This window comes from Onychostruthus taczanowskii, unplaced genomic scaffold (genome assembly GCF_017590055.1).
Source record: "Onychostruthus taczanowskii isolate IOZ18803 unplaced genomic scaffold, ASM1759005v1 scaffold75, whole genome shotgun sequence".
Taxonomy (NCBI): domain Eukaryota; kingdom Metazoa; phylum Chordata; class Aves; order Passeriformes; family Passeridae; genus Onychostruthus; species Onychostruthus taczanowskii.
The window spans coordinates 727,332-751,431 of record NW_024505339.1 but is presented as its reverse complement, the minus strand read 5'-3'; the positions used below and the strand labels follow the sequence as shown (position 1 = coordinate 751,431).

General features: G+C 42.3%; 1 protein-coding gene across 5 annotated transcripts in view; it reads left to right on the top strand.

Annotated features, from left to right (window-relative positions):
- The window catches only part of SPECC1 (sperm antigen with calponin homology and coiled-coil domains 1), an 86,021-nt gene that overhangs the window by 49,701 nt on the left and 12,220 nt on the right, over positions 1 to 24,100 (top strand). For 4 of the 5 annotated variants that reach the window (XM_041423186.1, XM_041423185.1, XM_041423183.1 and 1 more), the window contains 9 exons: positions 604 to 2,156; positions 3,951 to 4,158; positions 4,912 to 4,985; positions 5,327 to 5,505; positions 12,958 to 13,103; positions 13,292 to 13,392; positions 14,170 to 14,251; positions 16,518 to 16,668; positions 17,609 to 17,711. In XM_041423186.1, coding sequence (XP_041279120.1) covers positions 604 to 2,156; positions 3,951 to 4,158; positions 4,912 to 4,985; positions 5,327 to 5,505; positions 12,958 to 13,103; positions 13,292 to 13,392; positions 14,170 to 14,251; positions 16,518 to 16,668; positions 17,609 to 17,711 — 2,597 coding nt within the window. Of the gene's footprint in view, positions 1 to 603; positions 2,157 to 3,950; positions 4,159 to 4,911; positions 4,986 to 5,326; positions 5,506 to 8,916; positions 12,484 to 12,957; positions 13,104 to 13,291; positions 13,393 to 14,169; positions 14,252 to 16,517; positions 16,669 to 17,608; positions 17,712 to 24,100 lie in introns of those variants that run through there. The other variant, XM_041423188.1, reaches the window with a different exon arrangement.

Genomic DNA, 24,100 nt, shown 5'->3' with positions numbered 1-24,100 from the left:
AAAATCTCGCATCCATCTCTGCAAGAAGTTGCAGCAACACAATTGTCTTAGTGTTGGAAGTGCAAGAAGAGTTTTATATTTCACTGAATCTGTGCTCAGCATAAATGTTTCAGTCCTTTTGTGATGATCTGCTTAAATAGAGTATAATGCAAATAGTTTTGTGTATGATGAAAATACTTATTTTTTAAAGACAGTATCTTTTCTTAAGTTACTGATCATTTCCTCAGAAATTATTAAGATTAGATCCAGCATTTTACATAGTAGTGTGAAGAACTTTTACTTTCAAATAATTAATATCCTTATATCTTTACATCAATACAATTAATAGGGGCTTGTAGCTCATGTGTTGCAGCATTTACATATTATATTACCACACTGGGAAAAAGTTTACCAGGCTGTGTTCCTTTGCAGGGGATGGGAAAGGAAGAAATGCAGAATAATACAAGCCTTTGAAACATGAATCCACACAGTCAGTCATGACTAAACCTATTCAAACACTCAGGTGTTTTTTTTCCAGAACTGGTCTAGGCTCTAGCATTGTTGTTGTGAAACTTGTTTTCTTCATGCACTAACTCAAATTTCCTTCATCCCTTGTTCCTCAAGGAGCAGTTTCGGCTGCGAAGCGCACGGGGATCCCAGCACCCCGGGAATTGTCCTCATCAGTGTCCAGGGAGAGAGCTGTGCTGCGTGGTCAGGCCAACACCAGGAAAACACAGCCCAGCCCCACCTCTTCTGGAGCACCAACTCCTACCAAACACGTGCGCCCCAGCAGCAAGTCCAAGCAAGAGAATGAAACTGGTGACAAGGCTGTTCTGGAATCTCAGGTTAAAGAGCTCCTGGCAGAAGCAAAGACGAAAGATTCGGAAATTACCAAACTTCGTTGTGAGTTGAAGAAATGCAAAGAGAAAGGGTCACTCAACGCTGAAGGAATGGGGGCTTCCAACCAAAATTTAGAAACAGTGTCACCTGTTGACATAGATCCATTGATAAGGACCCTTCAGGAGAAAAACAGAACTTTCCAAAAAGAGCTTGCTAGCCTGGGAGAAGAAAACCGTGCTTTGAAAGAGAAATTGCTTTATCTGGAGAACTCCCCTCTCTCAGACACGACCACAAGCAGTGGAGGCGACAGCAGCCTCCCAACCCCAACTACCCAAGAGTCGAGTTTTGGGAGCCCATCCAAGAGTGCGTCGAGGGCTGAGGAGCACAGGCAGCGCGTGAGCGGGGCTGCCCTGCGCAATTCCAGCTCTTCCAGCAGCGATGTCACCAAGGCCTCCCTGTCACCCGATGCCTCTGACTTCGAGCACATTGCAGATGTGCCTTCCAGGCCGGCATCTGCCAGCAGCAACCACTTCAAAGGCTCCAAGTGCTCCACTGCAGGAAGTTCTCCAAACAATATTAGCGACCTCTCTGTGGCATCTCTTACAGAGAGAATACAAAAGATGGAGGAGAATCACCACAGCACAGCAGAAGAGCTGCAGGCCACTTTGCAGGAGCTGTCGGATCAGCAGCAAATGGTGCAGGAGCTGACAACAGAAAATGAGAAGCTGGTGGAAGAGAAAGCTCTCCTGGAGACTTCCTTCCGTCAGCACAGAGATAGAGCAGAGCAGCTGAGCCAGGAAAATGAGAAGCTCATGACTCTCCTCCAAGAGCGCTCCAAGAATGAAGCTCAAGAGGAGAAGGTCCTTGAACTGGAACAGAAATGTGCAGAAGTTCTTGAAAAAGCACAATTTGAGAGAGAGAAATTGCTCAACATTCAGCAACAGTTAACCAGCAGCCTGAGAAGCTTGGAAAGGGAGCATCAGGATGCCCAGCAGGTGATAAAAAGCCTGAGAGAAGAAAATGAGAAGCTGCTTAAACTTCTAGAAGTGGAACAGCAGAGCAACAGCACAGTGACAAAAAGTCTGGAGGACTGTAAAATTGCTTTGGAAGGTCTGAAAATTGAGAATGGCTCTCTCAAAACTCAGCTGGAGAATGAGAAACAAAAGGCTGCAGAAATCAATGTGATGGGCTGCACCTCTGACAACTCTGAGGTGCAGGAGATGCTCAAAGTAGCCCATGCAGAAAAGGCCCAGTTAGAAGCCTCTTGCACTGAGCTGAAACAAGAGCTGCTGAAGGCAAACAGTGAACTGAAGCACATTCAGGGGCTGCTGTCTAAGGTAAAACATAACAGATCTGAAATAAAGTGGTTGTTTCTGTCCTTTCACAAATAGGTTGGTCTTCACATTGTTATTGAGCCACTGATTGTAACTTTCCAGGATTTAAATTGTATGATTAGCTCTTAGTAGAAGCTGGGATTATATGACTTTGTCTCAGTTTCTGCTGCTCTACCCATATTTTCTCAGCAATAACAATTGGCATATCTGTATTTATAAATTCCTAACTATTTTGTCCTAATACCTTCTGTAGAATTTACTCTTTCAGTAAATAGAATTGTGTCTATCAGAATTGGAGCAAAGAGCAGATCAATAAGAAAGCACTTTGATATGCTGTGAACAAATAGTGTAAATCACTTGCTAGTCAGATGAAGAGAAGGGCATAAATAGTTAGCTGTGAATATTAAATTCTGCATAATGAATCACAACTAATTAGCAGTGAAATATAGGTGTCATTGATCATGAGATCACAAGGACATAAATTAATGCTCAGGGAAGCTGATGGGGCAGCAACAAGTCACAGCACAGTCAAGCTCCAGATGAGATGATTTTGATAAAACAAATATTTTTACAAAAAAAAAAAAAAAGCTCTGTTTTGGGATAGGTAAAGTAACATAAAAATATTTTAGAATAATTTACCTCATTTGTGAGTTCATAGCTTTGCTCCAAACAAGTTACTGTCCCTGTTTTCTGTGTGATCCTGGCTGTTCAGAGGAGCTGCAGCCTGAGCCATCATTCAACAAGTGTTAATAAAGCACCAGCAGTGATTATGTCCCAGTGCTGCAGGAGGAGAGAGAGTGTGCAGCCTTTCCTGTATGGGGAGGGGAGCATGAGAGGAATGATAAAATTGGCTGCAGAGAAGGAGAGCATTGCCAAAAAGCACCTCCATGGTTTGAGCGATTTAGAAAATCCAGATGTCCTTTCAGCTAAAATAGGTGACCACAGCAAATGGAGTTAGTAGAGGAAGCTTTCCTCCACTTTTCTCAAGTGCTTTCTGGAGCTGCAGGTCATGAAGAATAAATGAAAAACTGCTGAGTGCTCAGACTCTGTACCAAACTTTTTATTGCTTGGTTTGGAAACCACAGATTTCCCTCCTTTTACTCTTCCCTTCCCTCGAATTAAGCTGTTTTGAATCATTGGCTATTTGTGACACCCAAACAAGACCACAGGCTTCTGTAAGGCTGCCCTGCAGTGAGGCTGTGCCAGTGCTGCTCACTGAATTGGCAGCCTGCACCTTTTCCATAAGTTCTTCCTAGTCAGAGAGCTCCCCCCAAACCTGGAAGCATTGATCAGTGGGCTGAGCCAACAAACTGAAGTGCAGCAGATTCCCCTTTCAGTAATTCCAGATGTCCCAAATCCAGAAATACACTTATCTGCAGTAGCTGGCTCTGCTATGTGTGTTTTCACAGTCCATTGAAAATGCACATGGTAAAAGCAGCAAATTGTTAATGTGGATGAACTGATCATCAGCCTAAGGCAGTGATATCACTTTCATAATGTTCTACAGAAATAGAAGTGGAGATTTCCGGGAATATAATTCCTCTCCCTTCATTAACTGCAGAGATTGGTTTGGAATTGTGGTCATCATATAGAAAATTTCATTTCCTTTGCAGCATCTTGTATTATCTTTATTGCCAGGAAAGAAAACTGACATTCATCTCTCATCTCTGCTTCTTGAGACTCTCATTTTCATTGAAACTGGGTGTACACAATGCTTAAATCCACAAGTAAAGTCTCTAATGAGTGAGATCTCCCAAGAAATATGGACAAACTTGCAGCTTTTTTCTTCCCTCCCAGGCTGAGAATGAGTATGGTCAGCTGAAGGAGGTGTGTGACCGACAGGCTGAGCAACTGAGCAGAACCAGCCAGAAGCTGCAGGAGAAGACATCAGAGAATGAAGCAGATATCAAAAACCTGAAGGAGACCATTTTTGAGTTGGAAGACCAGGTGGAACAACATCGTGCTATAAAACTCCACAATAACCAGCTCATCAGTGACCTAGAAAGTAGGTGGAGCTGGAAAAAAGGATTGGAGTGAGCTTATTTGGGGGGCTCAGTTATGGCTGCAACAGGGAGGAGGAGGTCTGACCTTTACCAATATTCCAGTTTTGGATATTCCCTTCTGTTCATGCGTAGAATTACTATTTTAACAGAGATTGAAGTGAGCTTATTTGGGGGGCTCAGTTATGGCTGCAACAGGGAGGAGGAGGTCTGACCTTTACCAATATTCCAATTTTGGATATTCCCTTCTGTTCATTTTATTTTAACAGAGGGTGCTATAGATGGGACATTAGAGACAGTTTCCAAGCCTCATGCTTCAGTGAATGAAGTATTACCCATTTCAGAAATTGGAATTACTGGATTTCTATTAAAGAGTTTTTAGGGCAGAGCACTGGGAAGAGCAGTGAAGTCGAGGCTGCTCTGGACGGGGAGCTGCCACCTGGTGGAACCAGTGGCTGTTCCTCACATCAGTGATCCCTTGGGATGTGTGTGCTGAGCAAGTGAATGCATATGGATTCACTTGTTTAAATTTCAGTCTGGTTTAATACCTGAAAATAATGATGTATTTTAGAGATCTTTGAGTACCAGATCTACTGTGGGTTCTATTATTGATGATTGACAATGTCTTAATCCAGTTTAGTCTATTTTAGTGGAATTACCAGAAGCAAAACCAAATCAGCTGCTCTGCCCTCCCCTTCTCACTTTCAGTGTTGCCTTTATGTGTTTAATAATCTTTTCACGTTTTTTATCATTCCTAGGTAAAGCAATGAAGCTGGAAGAACAAAAGCAAGATACAGAGAGGCAGTTGAAAGCTCTGACTAAGCAGATGAAGGTAAGGTTTAAGCTCCAAGGCAAAGATAAGCTGAGATTTTATTGCAATACTGGCATTGTGTTTTCCTAGAACAAGAGCAGAAATTCTTTCTGCACCCTTTAAGTCTTCATTCTCTTCACTGTGGACTTCTTGGCAATATCAGAGTGGAAAACTTAGCATGAGTTTCTTTGGCCATATTTTTGGTAGTATAAAGAGGCAAGTGTTCAGTTTGGCCCAGCACCACCTTAAAATTGTGGGAAAATTGTGGGAAAACTGGTTACTTGTGATCACTGCAATAGAGACGTGCTCAGCTCGAGTGGGTGCATTTTTCAGCAATTTGGGGTTCTTATTGCTCTTTCCAGGAGGACACAGAGGAGTGGAGGCGTTTCCAGGCTGACCTGCAGACTGCAGTGGTTGTAGCCAATGACATTAAGTGTGAAGCTCAGCAGGAGCTCCGTGTGGTGAAGAGGAAGCTGCAGGAGGAGGAGGAGAAGAGTGCCAGACTGCAGAAGGAGCTGGATGAAGTGAAGGGCAGCAACAGGTTGGTTGTTTACTGTTTACCAAGGCCAAGACTTGCTCTGTGTGCCTGCTAACACGCATGCAAACAGTGCTTTGTCAGTAACTATTTGCTGGCTTGATGTGCATCTCGTCTGTTTCTAACTCTTCTGGCAGATTTTGTTGTCTCTTATTCTAAGATGTTTCTGTTCTTTTTCTTTTTGGCAGTCTAGTTCTGTCAACTAAGCCATGAAGGTTTTAATCAGCAAATATTAAGTGGTAATAATTGCCAGCATCCATGGTGATGCCTTTACTCAACATGGTGATGCCTTTGTAACTCTGTGCAGCTGTATTAAACCATCTGTGGAAGGATTGGCTGGGTACAGATATTCCACAAGAGAACTTCTTAACCGGAGGGAAGTCAATGAAGAAATACAAAGTAACACAAGCAGTCATCTTTTCATCAGAAATATGTGTCAAATTAATTTTACTCCTGTAGATTTTGTGTTTTAATCTCTCTCCTGGTACATTTGTGGCCATTGGCAGAATGATCACAGGAAGAGGGTGAATCCTCTCATTTCTTTCAGGTGAAGTAACAGTCCAGCTCTACATTGCACTTATTTGCTCACTCTTTTCCATTCAGGAGTTTCCACAGCAGCTGTACAGTAGATGGGACTAAAAACATGGGAGAGGTTTTTTGTGGAGGTGTAGGGATCAGAACGCCTGGATTGAACAAACAGAAAAACTTCTTTTCAGAAAATAAAGGAATGTTTTTAGGCTCCAGTTTCATTAGCAGAGTCCCAAGTGGATGCAAAGAAAAGCTGTTACAGATCATGTACTCAGACAAAATGATTACCAGACAGTACTTATGGTTCTGGGCTCTGTTTCCATTTCTAATTTGTTCTTAATGAAATTTCTCTTGTTGAAAGCAGGGTTCCTGTATGAGGGTGGGGAATCATATTCTCATAGCTTCCCCTCTGTATTATTTTGGCTTTTAAGATATATTTGATAGTACTTCAAATGAATAGAAGATGACCTGCTAATTTGCAAACTGGAATATTTATATTTTGTCTATAAGGAACATGATCAGCTCTTTAGTATAAGAAGCCTGAGCTGGAAATACTCCTTTTTAAATTGGAACCCCAGAATCCATACAGCTGTAGTTCCAGGAGGAAGTGTTCAGACATGTATTTAATGAAGTCAGTTTTGGCTTTTGTGTCTCCCTCTGTGTCACACACACATGGATGTGTCTGTCTCTGTGTCATGTTGAGTCTGTGTAGCTTGCTTTGAGTATTGCCTTGGTCATGGAACCAGATGTACTGTCTGCAGTGAGCAAAATGATTCCCTTTCAAAGGCAGGTAATGAAACCAAATTTTGCATCCATCAGGATAATTAATTTGACTCTCAGAGTGTGCAAAATGTCTGTACTGAGTGGTATGGGGAACATAATGAAGCCTGTGGAAGTCCCTGTCTAAACAAACCAGTGATCAGCAGCTAAACACTGCAGCTTCAAAACTCTACTGACCCATGAAACAAATTCCTGAAGTTGCCAAAGCTCCTGCTGAGAGCCAGTTCTACACTTACAGATCTTTTTTCCATTCCTGAGGTCTCTGTCTCCCCCAGCACCTCAGCTTCTTTCACCCAGGAAGTTCTGGGGGTGTTCTCTTTGTCACTTTGTCAGCTCTCACAAATGCCATTGCTCAGACTCAGCAGTGGATTCTGGTGCCTGTGGTGATTTTGGTGTGTGCTCAGCACTGGTGGAAGCAGTTTGTAGCATGATACTTTAACAGAGCCTATAAAGTATTCCTCATGTTTGCTAATGCTGAGCAGCTGCACGCTCAGCTGAATGTCTGACAGTCCCTAGTGAAAGTTTGTCTGATTTTTAAGCTCTTATTGGAAAATGTACCTTCCAAAGAGCTTGCTACTCAAAGGTTTTTGGCAAAATCTCAGCCATCTCTTGAGGGTCGTTAGACTCCACCTCATAAATTCATCTTGAGGCCAATTTATCTCCTACAACATCCTGCCATTTTAATGTTTGCCTGTGGCTGCCTGAGTTCCTGCCTCCAAGTTTGATTTCACCGTTACGTTCTTCTAATCAGACAAAAAGTCATTTTTGGTTTAGGAACAGCCCAAGAACTTGCAGAAAAAATCCTGATGAGGTCATCAGAGTTCAACTGAATGAAGGTAAGAGCCTCCCAAGGGCATCTTTAACACAGATTAAATGTCTTAATTCTATGACTGAGAATGCTGGGGGGAGGTTGGACAAGCATCTACCAAATGGAATAAGGGAAAAAGGAGTTAACTTCTCCCAGGTTAGTACTGGGTGAAACTACAAATTGATTAACCCATGCTTCAGGCAGTCTTCTATGATATTTTATATCCTAATTAATGTTACTTCTCTGCAATAAAATGCAGAAGCTTACAATCCTTTGTTGTGGAGCTGTTTCCTCACAGGTAGTAGAAATAATCTCCATCCTTAGAGGTTTTTGAGACCAGACAGGATAAAATCCTGAGTAAAAGTTTCAAGGTCTTGCTTTGACTCTTCGGCTTCAAATTGTCAAAATTATTTTGGCACTAAAGCATTTTTTTGCCTTGAACTAAGAACATGGAGGGGAAGACATTTGGGCCAGGAGTAGTACTTAGAGAAATTAAATCTGTAATTAAATGAGCGACTTTGTAGAATAATGAAAAAATTAACCAGATATTCAAACGGAAGCCTAAACTGAAGATTGTGATGCATCCCACTAATTTGCTTCTGTTTTTCCTCCTAAAGTCTCCAATGCCACAGCATGGCAGTGTCACATGCTTTTCTCCTGGAAATGAGCTTGTACTCTGTGTATTAAACCCTGTCAGTCTGTATGTGCTGATGTGCTGCTCATTTGTGCCTGTGTTTGCAGCTGTTCTGTCTCACAGAGGTTTGAGAGTTCACTCTGCTCTCACAGCAAGCAAAGGAGGATGGCAGAGCAGGGCTCTCAAAGCAGTGTTTGTTTGCTCCTCAGAGTTGTTTGGGGGTTTGGGTTTGTTAGGTAGTTCCTGGTGGGTTTTTTTTACATTGGATGAGGTTATGCCATCCCCTCTAGTGCAACTCTGGCTGAGGTAGAGCAGCTCAGCTGCCTGGATGGGTCCCTGTGCCCCCTTTGAAATGAATAGTCTGAAGGGAGGAGAGGAAGGCCAGGAACACCACCATCTTTGTCCTACACTGATTCCCTGGCTGTAAAGAATTAATTTCTTCCTATCTGAGCAACACAGACTTATTCTGTGTTTTGTACTGTTGGTGCTCAAAGCCAAATTAGTGGAGTGTTAAGGTGCTCCTTTGCCTGTCCCAGCCACACCACTGATGTTTCCCTGGCTCCCCCTAATTTAGAGATGATGGGAGGATGTAAAATAGAGGGTTGTACCTCGGGGTGGGCATGGTGTGGCTCTCCATAACCTCCACAACTGCTGTGTGTCTCCACAGGTGCCTGATCTCTGCCAGCTAGCACAGCCCTGAAAGGAGGCACAGCCAGGCCTTTGAGACACTGCAGGACTTGCCTTCAACTCCCAGCTGAAAAAGGGAAGTTTCAATACAAGAAAACACCTCTGTTTTTTTTATTACCCTGCGAAATTCAAGTGTATTGCAAAGTGTGAATGCTCAGGTCCACCTCTTCCCCAAGGGCAAGAGCCTCTCTCTTTGTTTCAGAAGGCTTCTTTCTTCAGAAGACACCAGGAGGCAGAAGAAGTTCTGAATTACTCTAAAGCCAGCTAAGCCATAAGAAGTAATCACAGAGATCTGGGGATCTGAAATAACTGAGAGCTTTTTTTTGGAGGGATGGGGCTATTTTCCTCAAAACAGGCATTCAAACATGCCATTTTAACCTTAAGCAAAAATTATCCTGTGTATGTCTGATTTGTAAAATTTAATGGCATATACATAAATTCTCCATGTAACATTATATTCTATGATCTATCTTTGTGTGTCTAAATACATGTAAGAGAACAGGTGGCTTATAGAGACACACAAACCTGGGGATAGGTCACTGAAATCCAGCAGCAAAACGAGTGGAAACACGGATTTACTCACTCATTCTCAGCTGCTGTGCTGGTTTGATTTCCACTCCTGCATTGACAAGGCACTCGCCACTGGGTGGCACGGCCGACCCGGTGCTGCTGGGAAGGGACAACCACGGAGCATGTCCTGCTGTGACCTTCCCGGGGAAAGTTCCCTGCGGGCTTTGTCCTCCTGTAAGAACTGCAGATGGAGAGAGCAGAAGGAAAAGAAACGAACATATCAAGCCCCTAGTAAACACCCTCTCAGAAAGGAGTTGTTCTCATGCCTTTAACTCAGGTGAAGTATATGATGATCAGGGAGAACTTGAAGTTCAGCTCTGCAGCTGGAGACACCTGGAGAGAGCTTTCCATGGATGCTGAGGAGAAACTCAGAGATCACCATCTCTACCAGGAGATTCTCACTGTTTGTTCCAGGACTGGAATTCTGTGTTTTGGCTATGGGATTTCTGTCCTTTTCTTCTGGATGTGAAGATCTAGCAAGGGCCTGGTGTTGGGAGCAGGCTGAGCTAGTGGAGAATTCCACAGGATGTCCTGGTTTTGGCATGGCCCCCACCTTTGTGCCGTGCTACTGGAGTGTTTGCCTATATGCACACTTGTGTTGCCTTTCTCTGCTGTGCTGACAGCTGTTGAATGTTGATTTTTATGTTTAAGAAACATACATTGAAGTGCCAAATAAATGTTTAAGTGTTTGGAATTGTCTGCTGCCTGCCCTTGGCCTCTCTTCTATTCTGTGCAGCAGTAGCTGTGTGTCTCTTCTTTGTGTGCCTTGGAGTTCAGGAGGAGTCACAATGACAGGAACTGTGTCAAAGATGAGATTCGGGAGTCATTATTTCTGAAAATATGGTCCTGTGCTCTAAGGCCTCCTGTAACAGTCATCAGAGCAGTTTAGAAATTTTGCAAACATGAGAAGGCTGAGTTTGCCAAAAATCTGTACATTAAGCCCTGAAAGACTTGCACCTTGTTGTCAGTCAGTTGTCAACATATTTCAAACCTAGAAAACAAGGAGACTCACTCTTGCTGTTAGAGAAAAGCTCTCTGCATCTTTTTTTCTCACCAGTGAATGAATGAAACTCAGCAGTGGTTTTGTGAAAGGGACTGCACGTTTGAATTCCTTTGTGGCTCCAGTGCTCTGCTTCCTCCTGGAGCTGCTCCACTTCAGCCAGCTGCACGTGCAGCATTTATCTGTGTGAACCATTCATTCTTGTTTCCAGGAAAGCATACTGCACTTGCTGACATTTTGTTCAAATCTCTCATTTTTGTAGCAGAACTTGTGTAGTCTCTTGGATGGCCTAAGATGTGCTAAGCTGAAGAAATTTTGTGCATGGGGAGGAGTAAATTTGGGTTTGAAGTTATGGCTTACCATTAATCTTTCTAGTTTGTGTTCTGTACTGTCCTGAATTAGCTACTGCAAGTTGAGCTCCTGCTGTTCTGCTTCTCTCTTAAGAAGCCCATCTCTGTACACACACATGCATCCCCCTATCATACAGATTTTTCTTTTTAAGGTTAAGTGCTCACCAGTTTCATCTCTCCATTGCTTGTTGGCTGGCATGTGTTGTTTTAGTTGAAGCAAGTGGCTCTCAGGACTGTTGTTCTTACCTTTTCTGCCAAGGTTTGCAGCAAGGGAGGCCTCAGTTTTCTGTCGTGATTGTGTTTAATTTGTGTTTAAGGAGGTTGTTTCAGGCTGCCTATTATAAATATACAGATGGAAGATTGCAGGAAGCATCCTAACAAAAAAAGGGAAACTGGTTGTAACTCCAGCACTTAAATCCTCATAATGATAGAATAATGGCAGCTGAGTTCTCAATTGACTCTTCTGTGGCACAGGGGCTGGTCTAGTTACTCCATTTAACATGTTTGCATCCTTCTGCAGTCAAAGGCAAGACTGAAAGTGTAACAGATTGAACTGGGTGGTTTGGGGTCTTGAGGCAGAAATTTAGCCTTCTTCCCTACTTTACAGGACTTTTAGCTTTTGTGGTTTGTGTAACTCAGGTGCAGATTCTGTCACATGCTGATTTGCTGTTATGCTTTATGAACCACAGAAGACGAAGTCAAGGCTGGAACTTAAGGCTAACAAAACACTGCTCCCTCAGAACTCAGTGAATCTTCTCCAATCTGCCTTTCCTCCTTATTGGATTAAAGGAGAATAGAACTGAAATGGCTTTTTCTCCAGCCATCTGCCTCTGCAGGCTCCCCTGGCACACAAGGAGCTTCAGTGAATTAAAGAAATAGCAAAAGTCTGCTTAAAGACAGCACCTCCTTAAGCCCTGCCAGAAATAGAAACTTGAGTCACTCTTATTCTCTTATTCACTGGCACCCTTTAGCCTTTTTCATTTTCTGATGGCTAAAGGGAAAGGAAAAGGCTCTGACTTCTATTTTTGGCTCACAGTTGTTCAACCCCCTAGGCACTTTCTGGATGGAGTCCTCCAGGCACCTTATGAAATAATTTCTGGTTTTGTCTTCATGTTGCTCTTGGTGTGTATCAGACACTGTAAATACAGGGAGGAGTGGTGATAGCTCAGAAGCTGCTGCTCAGCAGCTCATGTCAAGGTTCTGAGCAGGTGGAAGAGGTACAAATAATCTCTTTTTACATGAGTAGACTTTTATTTGCTTGCAGCTTTCCTAAACTAAAGCTAGATAATTGCACTCCAAGTCTACTTGAGAAATACAGGTAAGTCACTAAGCAATATCATGTGAAATACTTGACCAGGAGCAACTTTCACTGTGTGATTATATTTGATGTTTAACACAGCTCTGGGCCTTCCTATATGAACTCCTGTAAGTCCAGCACCTGATCTTGACTTCAGAATTTCTTTTCAAAGGAGTAACTTTTTTATGCTTCCTGTTAAAATATGAAACATTTTCTCTTTGCTTTGTCTGTCTTCATTCTAGCCATTGGATTTTGGCCTTCCTATGTCTGCTAGGATGAAGCACTTAAAGAGTTTTATTTCCTGGATAAGTTATATATAAGTGCTTATGAATTGTGATTGAGGGTTCATTTATTTAGCAGATGTCTCTGTTGATAAGTTTTAAGTATTGAGTTTTTACTCTGAACTGTATTTGTCTTTTGGTTACTTTTGCTCACTGTAAACTGAGAGCCACAGCAGCCCTTGACACCTGTGCTCTATTGAAAACCCATCTTCAGGTAGTTATTGATAATTACTCAAAAGTCTCATCAAACTGCTCTTTTTTTTTCCTATGAAAATCCTCCTTCCTGTGTGAGGCTTGGGAATAGGGATGAAATGGTTAACAATGCAGAAAAGTTTGTTAGACTCAGTGATTGTGCTTGCCAGGCACTGCAAGAAAAGGACCTGAATGTTCTTAGAGCGATCCATGTTGTGGGCATGCAGTAAAACCTGCTCACTGTTGGATTTACCTTGCTATCAATGGACACCTTTAATCAGTGCTTGCACTTCCTGCTGGCCCTGACTTTGCTGTGGTTTGTGCCTTGCAGGCTGGCAGCTGAAGAGGTGGATTCTCTGGAGTCAGACACAGCCAGCCGCTGGCAAGGGGTCTGCCTCAGCAGAGCATCTCCCACACCTCCAGAATCTGCAGCCACTGTGAAGTCACTGATAAAGTCCTTTGACTTGGGATGCTCAGGTATTTGGACACTGTACTTTGTAGTAAAAAAATTTCTAGCAGGATCTGCTTCTTGCTTCTGGATGGGTGTTCTGTTCTCTGTCAGTGCTTGGTGAATAAATATGGAATGTCACTACACAGTGGTTCCCTGATATGAAAAAAGATAGTTTCGTTTGAAATCCAGATGTTTCCGTGGTTTTTCCTTGCAGGTAGCAGTGGACAAAATATCCCAGTTCACAAGGTGCCCAGGAGCCCTCTCAGTGGAATCCCAGTGAGGACAGCCCCAGCAGCTGCTGTTTCCCCAATGCAGGTACAAGGAGCTCTTCTGTCCTTGTAGATTCAAAAGAGGTGGACACAGTGCTGGCTCCAGCATCTGCTGACAAGGGGAAGGGGAAACTCTTCTCTTTGTTTGCTGTGGAACATCGAATGCTGTGGTCCTAACAAAAAGGATCAAAGTGAGTTTGTCTGGACTTCAGCTTAGAGGTCTTGGTGGACGGATGTGAACTCTGGACTACAGTTCTGAGCTTTTATCACCATGGGTCAGAAAAGAGTTTTCAGTTATTGGGAGTGAGATAGAAGAAACATCACACTGGACTAGTGAGCTGGCATGTGAGTTGGGAGACAAGGCATTGAAGTTTCCAAGGTGTGTGCTCCCAGTTATCCAGTGAGGTCTGGGAACTTGTGTTAATGCCTGATGATGATGGGGTGTTCATTGAAGACTGGTGCTGGGGCTGCAGAGACAAGAATCCTCCTGACATAATGACTCAGGGTGTTGGGAGCAGAGTTAGGATTGGGAACAGGCATCCTTACTTCTGGTTTGTGACTCTAAATTGTGTTTGGCAAGAGAAAAATCATACAAATGGAAGTGTGAAGTAGTTCAGGAACCAATGTATTACCAGATAAAATATTGTCCCTTTGTCCTTCTGTTTTTCACAGTTACTTACCCAACTCTAGGTGCTGCTAGAAAGGTTTCTGTATCCCTCCACAGGCTTTGTGCTCTTGAGATAGCAGAAACTTCTTTCTGCTCACCTATTAAAGCAAGATGGCCAATTTTTCTTCAATTACCTTTTGCACCTTTGTTTCACAGAGACATTCTGTGTATAACAATGCCAAGCCAGCCAGCAAGGGCATTGCTAGACATGCAGATCTGTCAGACCTCCCTCTGGCAGGTAAGTTGTGATAAATGTACAGATACTGCCTCTTTCTGTTAAGTAAACTTGTTATTAACTGTAATTATTAAACTGTTATTAGCTACCTCAGCCTGAGCCATTTTTCCTCTTTTCACATGGTCAAAGGAAACATGGAAAGTGCCTCCAGTGTCTTTTTTATTTTACAGAGCTTATTAATTTTGTTGTGCTTCTATTCCCATCTTGATCATAACTAAAAAATAGCTGATTTATTGTGGTTTGCCAACACAAACTCCCCTTCTTTATTCTGAAGGATCCATGGCACCTCTCTAATCCACACTGTGGAACTGGAGAGGGTTGGATTTTGTTCAACATGTATGTCTCTGGAACAATCCCAAAGCACTGTCTTCTGAGGGTTTATTTGTTTTTAAATTGAGCTTCATTTGAAATACATCAAACATTTCAGATACTGATGTGACTGTTTTAGGAGCAGTCATATTTGGGCTGGAAATAGTTTGTTTTGAGAGTTCTCAAGAGATGAGTTTGTTTTCATTTCACACTTTGCTTTTGTTCTCTTGTCATTTAATATTCTTTCCTACCAGTGTTTCCCATTTTCTCCAGGCCCTTTATTTTGATTATCTGGTCCTGAATGTAGTTGTTACATTGTTATCAAAGTTAGTAACAACAGATTCTTGAATTTTTAAGGACAGATGAAATGTTATATTCCTGTAGTAAAGCTGCAGGGAGGAACAAAAAAAACCCCAACAATCAGTCACAACTTCTTGATGGCTAGGCTGGATTTTCTGCAGTAGTTTGCTAATACAGGAGAGAAATTAGAACCTGGCTAAGCAAGCAGAAATGTCTGCTTCTGTCTAGGGAAATGGACAGGGTTTATTTACTTGTATCAGTTGGTTTCCAGGAAGTCTTGCATGAGTGTGTAGATCCCAAACACAACATGAGACCTTTTTAATCTCTACCAGTTTACTGTAGAGTGAAATAATCTATCAGCTGTGTAATATGATACCAGTCCTTAACAATAAATCTCTCAATCTAGGCCATGGATAATTTCTGTTATTACCCATAGACAGTTCTGTGAAAATCTGTTAAAATCAACAGATATTTTATAAGCCATTGTATGGTAAAAATTTATGGCTGCTTATCTAACAAGTTCCTGTATTTACAGCTTCTCTTTGTACCTGGATTTAATTTAGTTCCAATAATCCATAGCAAAGGCTTACTCACTGTAAGGTTGTAACAGCTCTGGTTCCAATCTAAATAATTCTAGAAGGCAGTTGATCCAAGCCCTATGCAAACAACACTGAATCAAAAATTATCCCCAAGGAAATTCAGAGTGAAGTAGTCTCCATAATAAAAATCTTCTGGCTGATTCCATCTGACCAGTGTCACAGCTGGGTTCTGTGATGTCCCTAATGTGACCCAAATGTTACAGAGTTGGAGAGGAGCATGGGTTACTTCACCCAGTGCTGTGATCTCTGAGAGTCAGAGGTTTCCTGGCTCTGTCTGGACTTTCTAGCACCCAGAAATAAGTCAAAGGGAGCTGAAGCTGAGATAAGAAGGAATTCACACCTCGGTGATTGGCATTAATTGGTAATTATCGTAAGGATGTAACTGAAAAAGGTGGAGAAGTTGTGTTCCACATCCAGTAATTTCTGATAACATGATGTGCAGTCCTGGCTTGTTACATCACCTCTTGTATTCATGTGCAGTGGCTTTTTTTACCATATAACAATATATATAATAAATACAGTATATAAATTACATAATATGTGTATGAAAAATACAGATGTATATGCTGTGAATATATTGAGCCTTCTCCAAGTTATGTCAGAGTGGATCTCAGACCGTCATGAGGAGTAAGTGCCTTTCCTGGGCTGTGTTCAGGAGACAAGAGGCTTTCTTGTTACAAATCTGCTAATGGCAAAAAAGAAATCATTGTACTAGGGCTGCTCAGTCATCTGGTGAAGATATCTGGTGCTCAGCTTTTGAACCTTTGAGACTGCAGATTTTGGTATTTCCCTTCATTCACCTGAGGCCCCTACCCCCCAGCAGGAGTATCAATCACAGGAAACCAGGCAGCCTGTACTGTTGAAATCATCAAAGCCATTCCTTGCTGTGGTCACCTCTAATCTGCTCAAGGTTTCCTAGCCCCATGTGTGTTTAATGAACAAATGAGTACATTTGTTTAGAATCAAAACAACAGACTACATATTGTGTGCTGGGGTGGCAGGACAGTGATTAATCAAATTCTTCAGGCTGCAAACTGACAGCTTTTTTTGATTTCCCACAGACCTTCTGAAGGGGAGGAACGAAGAGCTGAAACCAGACCATTACCTCCGCAAAAGCCCCTCCCTGGAATCCCTGAGCAAACCCCCAATGGCCTTCAGCAGCAGGATGCTTTCCTCTACCCCCAGCTGCTTGAAACCCCAAAGCAAACTCAGGTATCAGCCCAGTTTCCTGGGAAAAACAGGACAGTCCAACAGCATTACCTGGAACCAAGATAAATGTTTTCATCTGGGGGATTTAATCTGGATGTTTCAGTCTGGGGGATTTAATCTGGAGGATCTCTTGTCTCCAGAGCAGACTCTGCTGGCTGGTCTTTGGGAATTACCAGGCTCTGTTACATCCAGATATGAAAGCTCAGATTGTCAGGCTCACAGTTATCTGGGAAATGGGAAATGGGGATAGCAAGCTTTCAGGAGCCAGGAACAAGTACACAAGAATTCCATCATAAGCACATGTGGCCAGCCCTCATTATCTTACTGTCATTTTGCTTGTTGTGGTGAGCTAAAAACCAGAGGCTCTGAGGGCTGAAGGAAATTGGATACAATTTTCTTCTCTCTTGAGAAAAAACATATATTTTCCTCTGATCTCCACTGTTATTTCCACTAGTAGAAGCTGTAGAGTGGAAACAATGTGGGTGTTTTCACTGTTGGCCTTTAAATGTCCTTAGCTGTCACATTTTTCATTTTATTCAAGAACTTGTTTTGCAGCAGCTCAACTGGTGTGAATTTACTGTTACAGATTCCTTAGGCAATTTCTTTCAATTTTACACCTAAATCCTAGTTTTCAACATATAAAATAAAGTGATTACTTCAAAATTGTGTAGGCAAAGCTGATGAAAATAATAGCAGAAATGTTTTATTAACACACACCCCTGGATATCCACAGCTTCTGTTTTTTCAGCTCTTCATGTGCAGTGACACCACCTTGTGTAAAGGAAAATACTAATTGCAAGCTCCAAAACTTAAGTCAGTTTGGTTTATGTTCATGTTCTGTGCTGCCATCTGCTTTGTCATACAGACATTAAAGATATTAAAAAATTAAAAATATAAAGAGATGAAGTGTATTTATTGTTTTCTCCCTTCTTCCCTGGTTTAGTGTGGAGAGAAAGGACCCTCTGGCAGCCCTGGCCCGGGAGTATGGGGGCTCCAAGAGGAATGCTTTGTTGAAATGGTGCCAAAAGAAGACTGAAGGTTACCAGGTAAGAGTAGGTACCTTTTAACTTTAATTACTTTCCTGTAGTATGCAGTAAGCAGGCACTTCAAAGAAATATGAATAATACTGTGTGTTGATTTTTGCATGTTTACTTTTATGGGCTGTTTCCATCCTCTTCATTCAGATTTCTTTAACACTTCATTCTCAAATACTGCATTGTCAAGAGTAATTTGTACACAAATCCCAAAATATTTACTGCACTGAGGCTTGCTGATGATGAGAAACAGAGTGTATATGTGCAGCAGCCTCAATTTAACACCAATTTTTGCAAGTACATTCTAATATATTTTCTGTAGGCTTCTGTGGGCAGTACATTATTGTGTGAATTTTTTCTTTAGTCCTGTCTACAAAGCCAAAGAAATATTTCATTGTGCAGCCTTGACCAAATGAAACTGGATTTTACAAAGACTGCCTGAGATTTTCTCATTTCTTTGCAGAGTGGTTTTCACTGTTAATCAGGGTTAATGGTTTCTCCAGGTCTTGCATGGGCATTGCTGTGCTTTCCTGGCTGGTATTGGTGTGCAGTTGAGTTAAGCCTTGGGTTCTGGAGGGAAGGAAGTTACAGGCAATATTTCATCCTGTGGTAGATGCTGGATGTGCAGGAAGATTTTGGTTTGGTAAAATGGTGGGAGTTTTCTTTCTTAGGAATAATATTGTTTGTTACTTGGAGCAGAAGACAAAAGCAGTTATCACCACATGATGTGCACCCTGGAGCAAGTCTCTAATAAAAGCAGACTCCATCTTTTAAAGTCAATAATCAATTTTTTTTTTCTTCCTGAGCATTTCTTTATGAAGTATTAGCTGCAGGGTTCAGGAGTTTGGAAGAGAGAACAGTAGCTTTCCTTTCAGTTGTTTCTTAGCACTGGTGTGTTCATCTGGCTTGCAGCAATTTCCCAGAAGGAAGGTGCTGGACACAGCTCTGACTTCAGACACAGCTTAGAAAGAATAAGGCCAGGGTTAGTGTTTAGCCTCCAGTTCTGTGATACTGCCTCAAAGGCTACAGTGCTGTCCCCTGAAATTGTGTATTCTGTGCTGTGTTGATTTATTTTATATCTCCTCTACTAAAATTCTCCTGGGTTTGGATTTGAAAGTATGTGGGAACATTCCCACGCAGTCCTCAGAAAACAACTAACAAAATACAACTTTTCCAAGTCTAACTTCTGCTAAGCTAGCAAACCCATCTTGAAAGTAATGCTTTCTCCTGGCAGTGTTGCCCTTTTCACTGTTAGAAGTGTTCTGTGAGCATCAGCCTGTAGGTTACTTTCTCCGATTTACACCCAAGTTGAACTAAATGTATTGCTTTTAGAAAAAAATTATGTGACTTTGCAAATATAGAACCCTGTGTGACATCTCAGGGTAGATATTAAAGTCAGAACCACCGAAGCACAATCACAATATTGATTTATGGTGAGAATTTTGCCTCTCTATCTCCACTGCTTTGTTTAGAGGAATTCTCTCTTGGACATTCTTCCTCAGCCTCTCATTCCCATTGCACTCTCTGCTGTGCATTCACTAACTCATCATGAACTTGCTTTTCCCAGCCCCTTGCACTCCCATGGTAAGGCTGATGTTAAGCTCCACAGGGAGTTTTTATCATTCTTGAGTACAATAAATGGAGTAAAGAACGTCATCCTCCTTCCTGCCTCAGCCATGCAGGGGTGGAATGAGGTAATGAACTGCACAGAGCAGAGCCCTGATGACGTGCATGACTTCTGTTCCAGAGATAACACCCCTGTCTGTGAGGCATCATCTGTGCAAATTCCAGGATAATCTGTCATGTCATTCCTCACATGAAGCCCAGAACCAGGGGGAAGTTGGGATGCAGACTCTTTTCAGCCCTGTGACACAGCAGAATGAGAGCATTAAAAACTTGCTGCTTGGCTGCCTAACTTCTCTTTTTGGTGGTAAAATGTGTGATAGCAATTCCTCATCTGAGCTGGGGGGAAAGAAGGAATTCCTTTCTGTTTAAATTATGATTTCATTAAGCAGCATGGGCAGAATGAATTAGAATAATTCATACTCAATAGCAGCTACTCCCCATGTCCTAGATTCCCCAAGAAAAGCTGGATGAGTGACCTAGGAAGGTATCTGGGGATGAGACCTAGGGACCAGCACACAAGATTCCACTTTTTAAATGCTTTAATTAATACAAAACTTATGCTATAGTTAGAAATTTTCATCCTCCTCCTGGCAAATATAGACTAATTTACTTTAATTTAGTTTAAGATCAAGTCCAACCATAAACTCTCCTTGCATGGAGTACAGTGGGAACATTCCCTGGCCTTGAACTTCAGCATGTTCCCCAGGAGGCAATCTCATAAAATAAACCAGGGACACTGAGGGGAGCTGGGGGAAGTGCAACACAAATTAGCAGTGGCCTGGAGGGTTTTGCTTGCTTTTTAAAAAAAGAAATTGCATGAGTTTACAGTAACTGAAGGGAAACATGAAAGCATCTATGTTTCTGTAATTGGCTATGTCAATTCTAAGATCCTTATTTAAACAGTGATTTGATATCAGAAAGATATGCATGCTAAGTAAAAATATTGAGAACATGAAAACAGTCACTGGAGTGAAAATAAAGTGGGAGTTCAGTTTAAGGACTAGGAGAAAAGCATTTGAAAATGGGATTGCATAAACTGTGACACGATAGATCATATTATTTCAATTGTCATGTTTTGGTGCCCAGGTGAGTGTTATCTGGCATTTTGGCCATTGATTCTGAATAACTATGCAGGGAGGGTGCAAAAAATCTCAGTAGTAACAAGAATTGTGGTGAAGTCAGGCTTTGGACTCAGTGTCTTTGAGCAAAACTTTGGTGGAAAATCTCCACCTTAAAACCCAAATCTAATGTATGGTTCCCTATAAGAACTGTGCAGTGGCACAGGCTCTGCCTGCCAGATACACAATTCTGCTTTCCTTCTGCCTCTCCAAGTTCGTTGACATCATGGTGTGTAATGTAGGGCCATGAGGTGACCAGGCTTGAGAAATGCTTTTGTTGCTCTGAAACTCATTTACCACAAATACTTCAAACCACAAAGCCTGCTGAGAGTAAGCTATTTGTGTTAAAATAGCTTTTTTTCTGTTGTCTTGTGGCTTTTTTTCATCTATTTAAAAAGATGATACATCCTAGCAGCAGTGTGAAGCAGGAATTGGGTACCTCTTTTCTAGCAGGCTGGGTTCCTGTGAGCTGGAACTCCTGGATGCTGCTGAGAGTCATTCTTGTTGCATTATCACCTTCCATAATCATGTCATTAGTGACTGTGGTGTCATTTAAGTGCCCTGATTCTCTTTGCTCTCTGTGGAGACCATTTGTCAAGGGGCCAAACCTCTCTAGATGAAAGTCTATTGCTATTCACAGATGTATTGTGAAAACACAGAACTAAGAGGCACTTAACCCATGATCATTAGAATTGAGGATTATTGTTTCTGCCACACATGCTCTCTCTGGAGTGGAGAAGGAACTGCCACCATGTTAATGAATATGGAACTATTTTCATGCTCTTTTCAACCACTACACACCCTTCCTGTGGCCCAGAGGAAAAGAGCATCTGAGACTGGCTCTTTCCTCCAGTATATTTTCATGGTTATTCTTTTGTTGAAAGTGATGTTTGGTTTAACAGGACCTATTTGGGATCCACCACTTGTTGAAGATCCACCATCTCTTACAGTGAAGCTCTGTGGTTGTTTTAAACAGAAGAATGCTAAATAGGAGCAGACAGGGAATGTCCTAGAGCTGATAAAGGGAAATGGCAGCTGGACCTCTGGAAATGTTTGTATTTCATGTATTTTTGATCTGTGTTTTCAGGTCATTGCATGGTATCACCCCCTGACCATGGCAGTGTCAGTGTATCAGCTGTGCATCAAGGCAGCTCTTCATGGAGCAGAGATAAAAAAGCTTAGGGAAAAAAAAGCAGTATTTGCTGCTTGTCAAGTAATTCTAGCCAGAGACTGCTCGACTGGTGGCTTGGCAGTGGATGTAATATAAAGCTCTTTATCCTTTTGTGTTCAATTTAAACTCAGACTAATACCAGCTTTTTGTTTACGTATTTGTGGCTTTCTTTTTCTCACAGGAATTTGCATTTCTTTTCTCATTGTGCTAGGCAGTATTTCCTCCAAATCCTCCTTGTTCTCAAGCCCTATTCCATGTTGTTGGCCCCTGCTTTTTCTGATGCTTTTTTTGCCTGGTTTGCTGGCTGGATGAGATCCAGCAGGGATTAAGTGTGACCCAAAGATGGACATAACATATTCCCTTTGGTCAGGTGGTCATGGACCATTCTCCTTTGGGAGATGGACTCTGCTGGGACACATCACCAGGATGGCAATTTTTGGACTGCTAATGCATCAAGCAGGTGCATTCCTTGGGCTGCACATTGTGAGGACCTGCTTTATGGGGCATCCCAAAGCTCCTTCATGGCCAGTTGTACTTCAACACACTCTGGTGGACAATGACACATGCCCTGAAGTTCCAGCACCAGCCCTTCTGTTCTGAGAGGCTGCACAAGCTTACACAGCTCTGTGTCCACAGCACTTGTTGCATTTTAATATTTAGAAGCAGGATATGTGAACAGTGAGTTTTTCCCAGGGAGTTATTAGTATATTCTGTGAGCTTCTGAGGAGTAGATGAAATTTCTGGCTCTCTGCATTTCTCTGATCTTTGATGAAGAGGAGGATGTTGTTGACTTTTCCTATCTGTACAAAAATTGAAAGGGGTTTTGCTAATAGCTCTTGAGATAGGAGAGATTATCCTGTGTTTAAATTAAAATCGACAATATGTTGGTCAGGAATTTTTCTTCCAAGTCTGGACCATCTTTGTGACCTTGGAAGTCTTACATTATGGCATTGCCTTGATCTTCCTAGCAGTTAAACTATAGATCACAGAATCATATAAGCTTCAGTAATATTTGGAAAGATGCTTTGATAAAAAGGGCAATCTTGAGAGATTTTAATTCATAAAAACACAGGCTGAAAATGTCAACATAGCCCAAATTTACTTTGCAGAATCAGAGGCTGCTGGCCAGAGCCTGCTGAACAAGCAGGAAAAAGCATTATTTTTCTCAATAGAAATACTTATGGTTGAATGTGTACATGCAGCTTCTCTGTATGTCCCAGCTGGACCCAGGATTGGTGTCTGGAATTAAAATGAAGCAGCCAAATCATGGCATGTGAGGAATAACCAGGTTGATTACCAGTGTAATCACCCTTCTCAGTGATGCCAGTGCACAAATGTGCTTCCCCAGTGGAGCCAAATAACTTGAGCCAGGCTCTACCTTTTTTCACATAGAGGGCTTTATCCTTTAAACAAACACAAGTCTCTTGATTGGAGGGATAAAATAAATGCAGCTCTCTCATGCGTAACTTTCTATCCTGCTGGGTCATTTTAAAAATAGCATTTACATTCTGTCCATCCCAAAGTCCAAGACACTTCCCTTGTGTTGCCTGGATGCACTGACAATCAGTGAAAACTCTGAATTGATTGGTCACCAGCTGGAACAGCTCCAAACTGGGAATTTAACTGGCAGGGAGCTGGGCCCTGCTGCTGGTCCACCAGTAACCTTTGCTGGTGGGACCTGTGCCCACCTTGTTTCCATCTTCCACCCTGATCCTGCTGCAGTCTGCAGCCTGCCCCTCTGCCCAGGAATTCCAGGGCATGCCTAATCTCTGAATTCTCAATACAGATAATTAGAAAGAGCTGTGGGAGCAGCCAGTGTGGTCATTAGCAATTCTGCACCAGGGCTCCAGGCAGGAAGTAGCTGTGCTGCTGTCTTGGACACAGAGTGGAGCTAATTCCTCCCCCCTCTCTCCCTCCCCTCCTCCCCAGAGTATCTGTGTGGTCCTTGAGCTGTGCTGCTGCATCTTCACTGCTGCAGCCTTGGGAGTGAAGGGACACAGCCCAGTCTGTTTCTTCTCTGTGGCATTCAGCACTGGTGTCATTTGGAGGAGCTGCTGAGAAAACTGATGGAAGTGGCATTTGTGTGGCAGGCAGGGAGCTGCCTTTCTGCAAGGGAGAATTCAGGCTGAAAAGACACATGCAGAGCAAAACCCAGAGCTGATCAGTGTCTAATTGGATTATTAAAAGAGGGAGAACTCCTTAGTCCGTGGTTTTGGTGTGTAATCTGCCTCTGCAGACAGAAGTGACTCCTGCTCTGCCTTCTCACAGAGTGTGACTGGTGGAAATTACAGAAATACCACTCACACTTGTTAAATACCTCTTGTCACCATTACCTCATCTCTGAAATGACCCAGACACATCCATAAAATTGCTTCTGCCTAGACCAGCTCTCATTTAGTCCTGTATGTTTAACAACCAGCCAGCTCCTTGTGAACTTGGTTTTATACATTTTCTGTCTCTCTTGTGCATAGCAGTAAATTAAGACC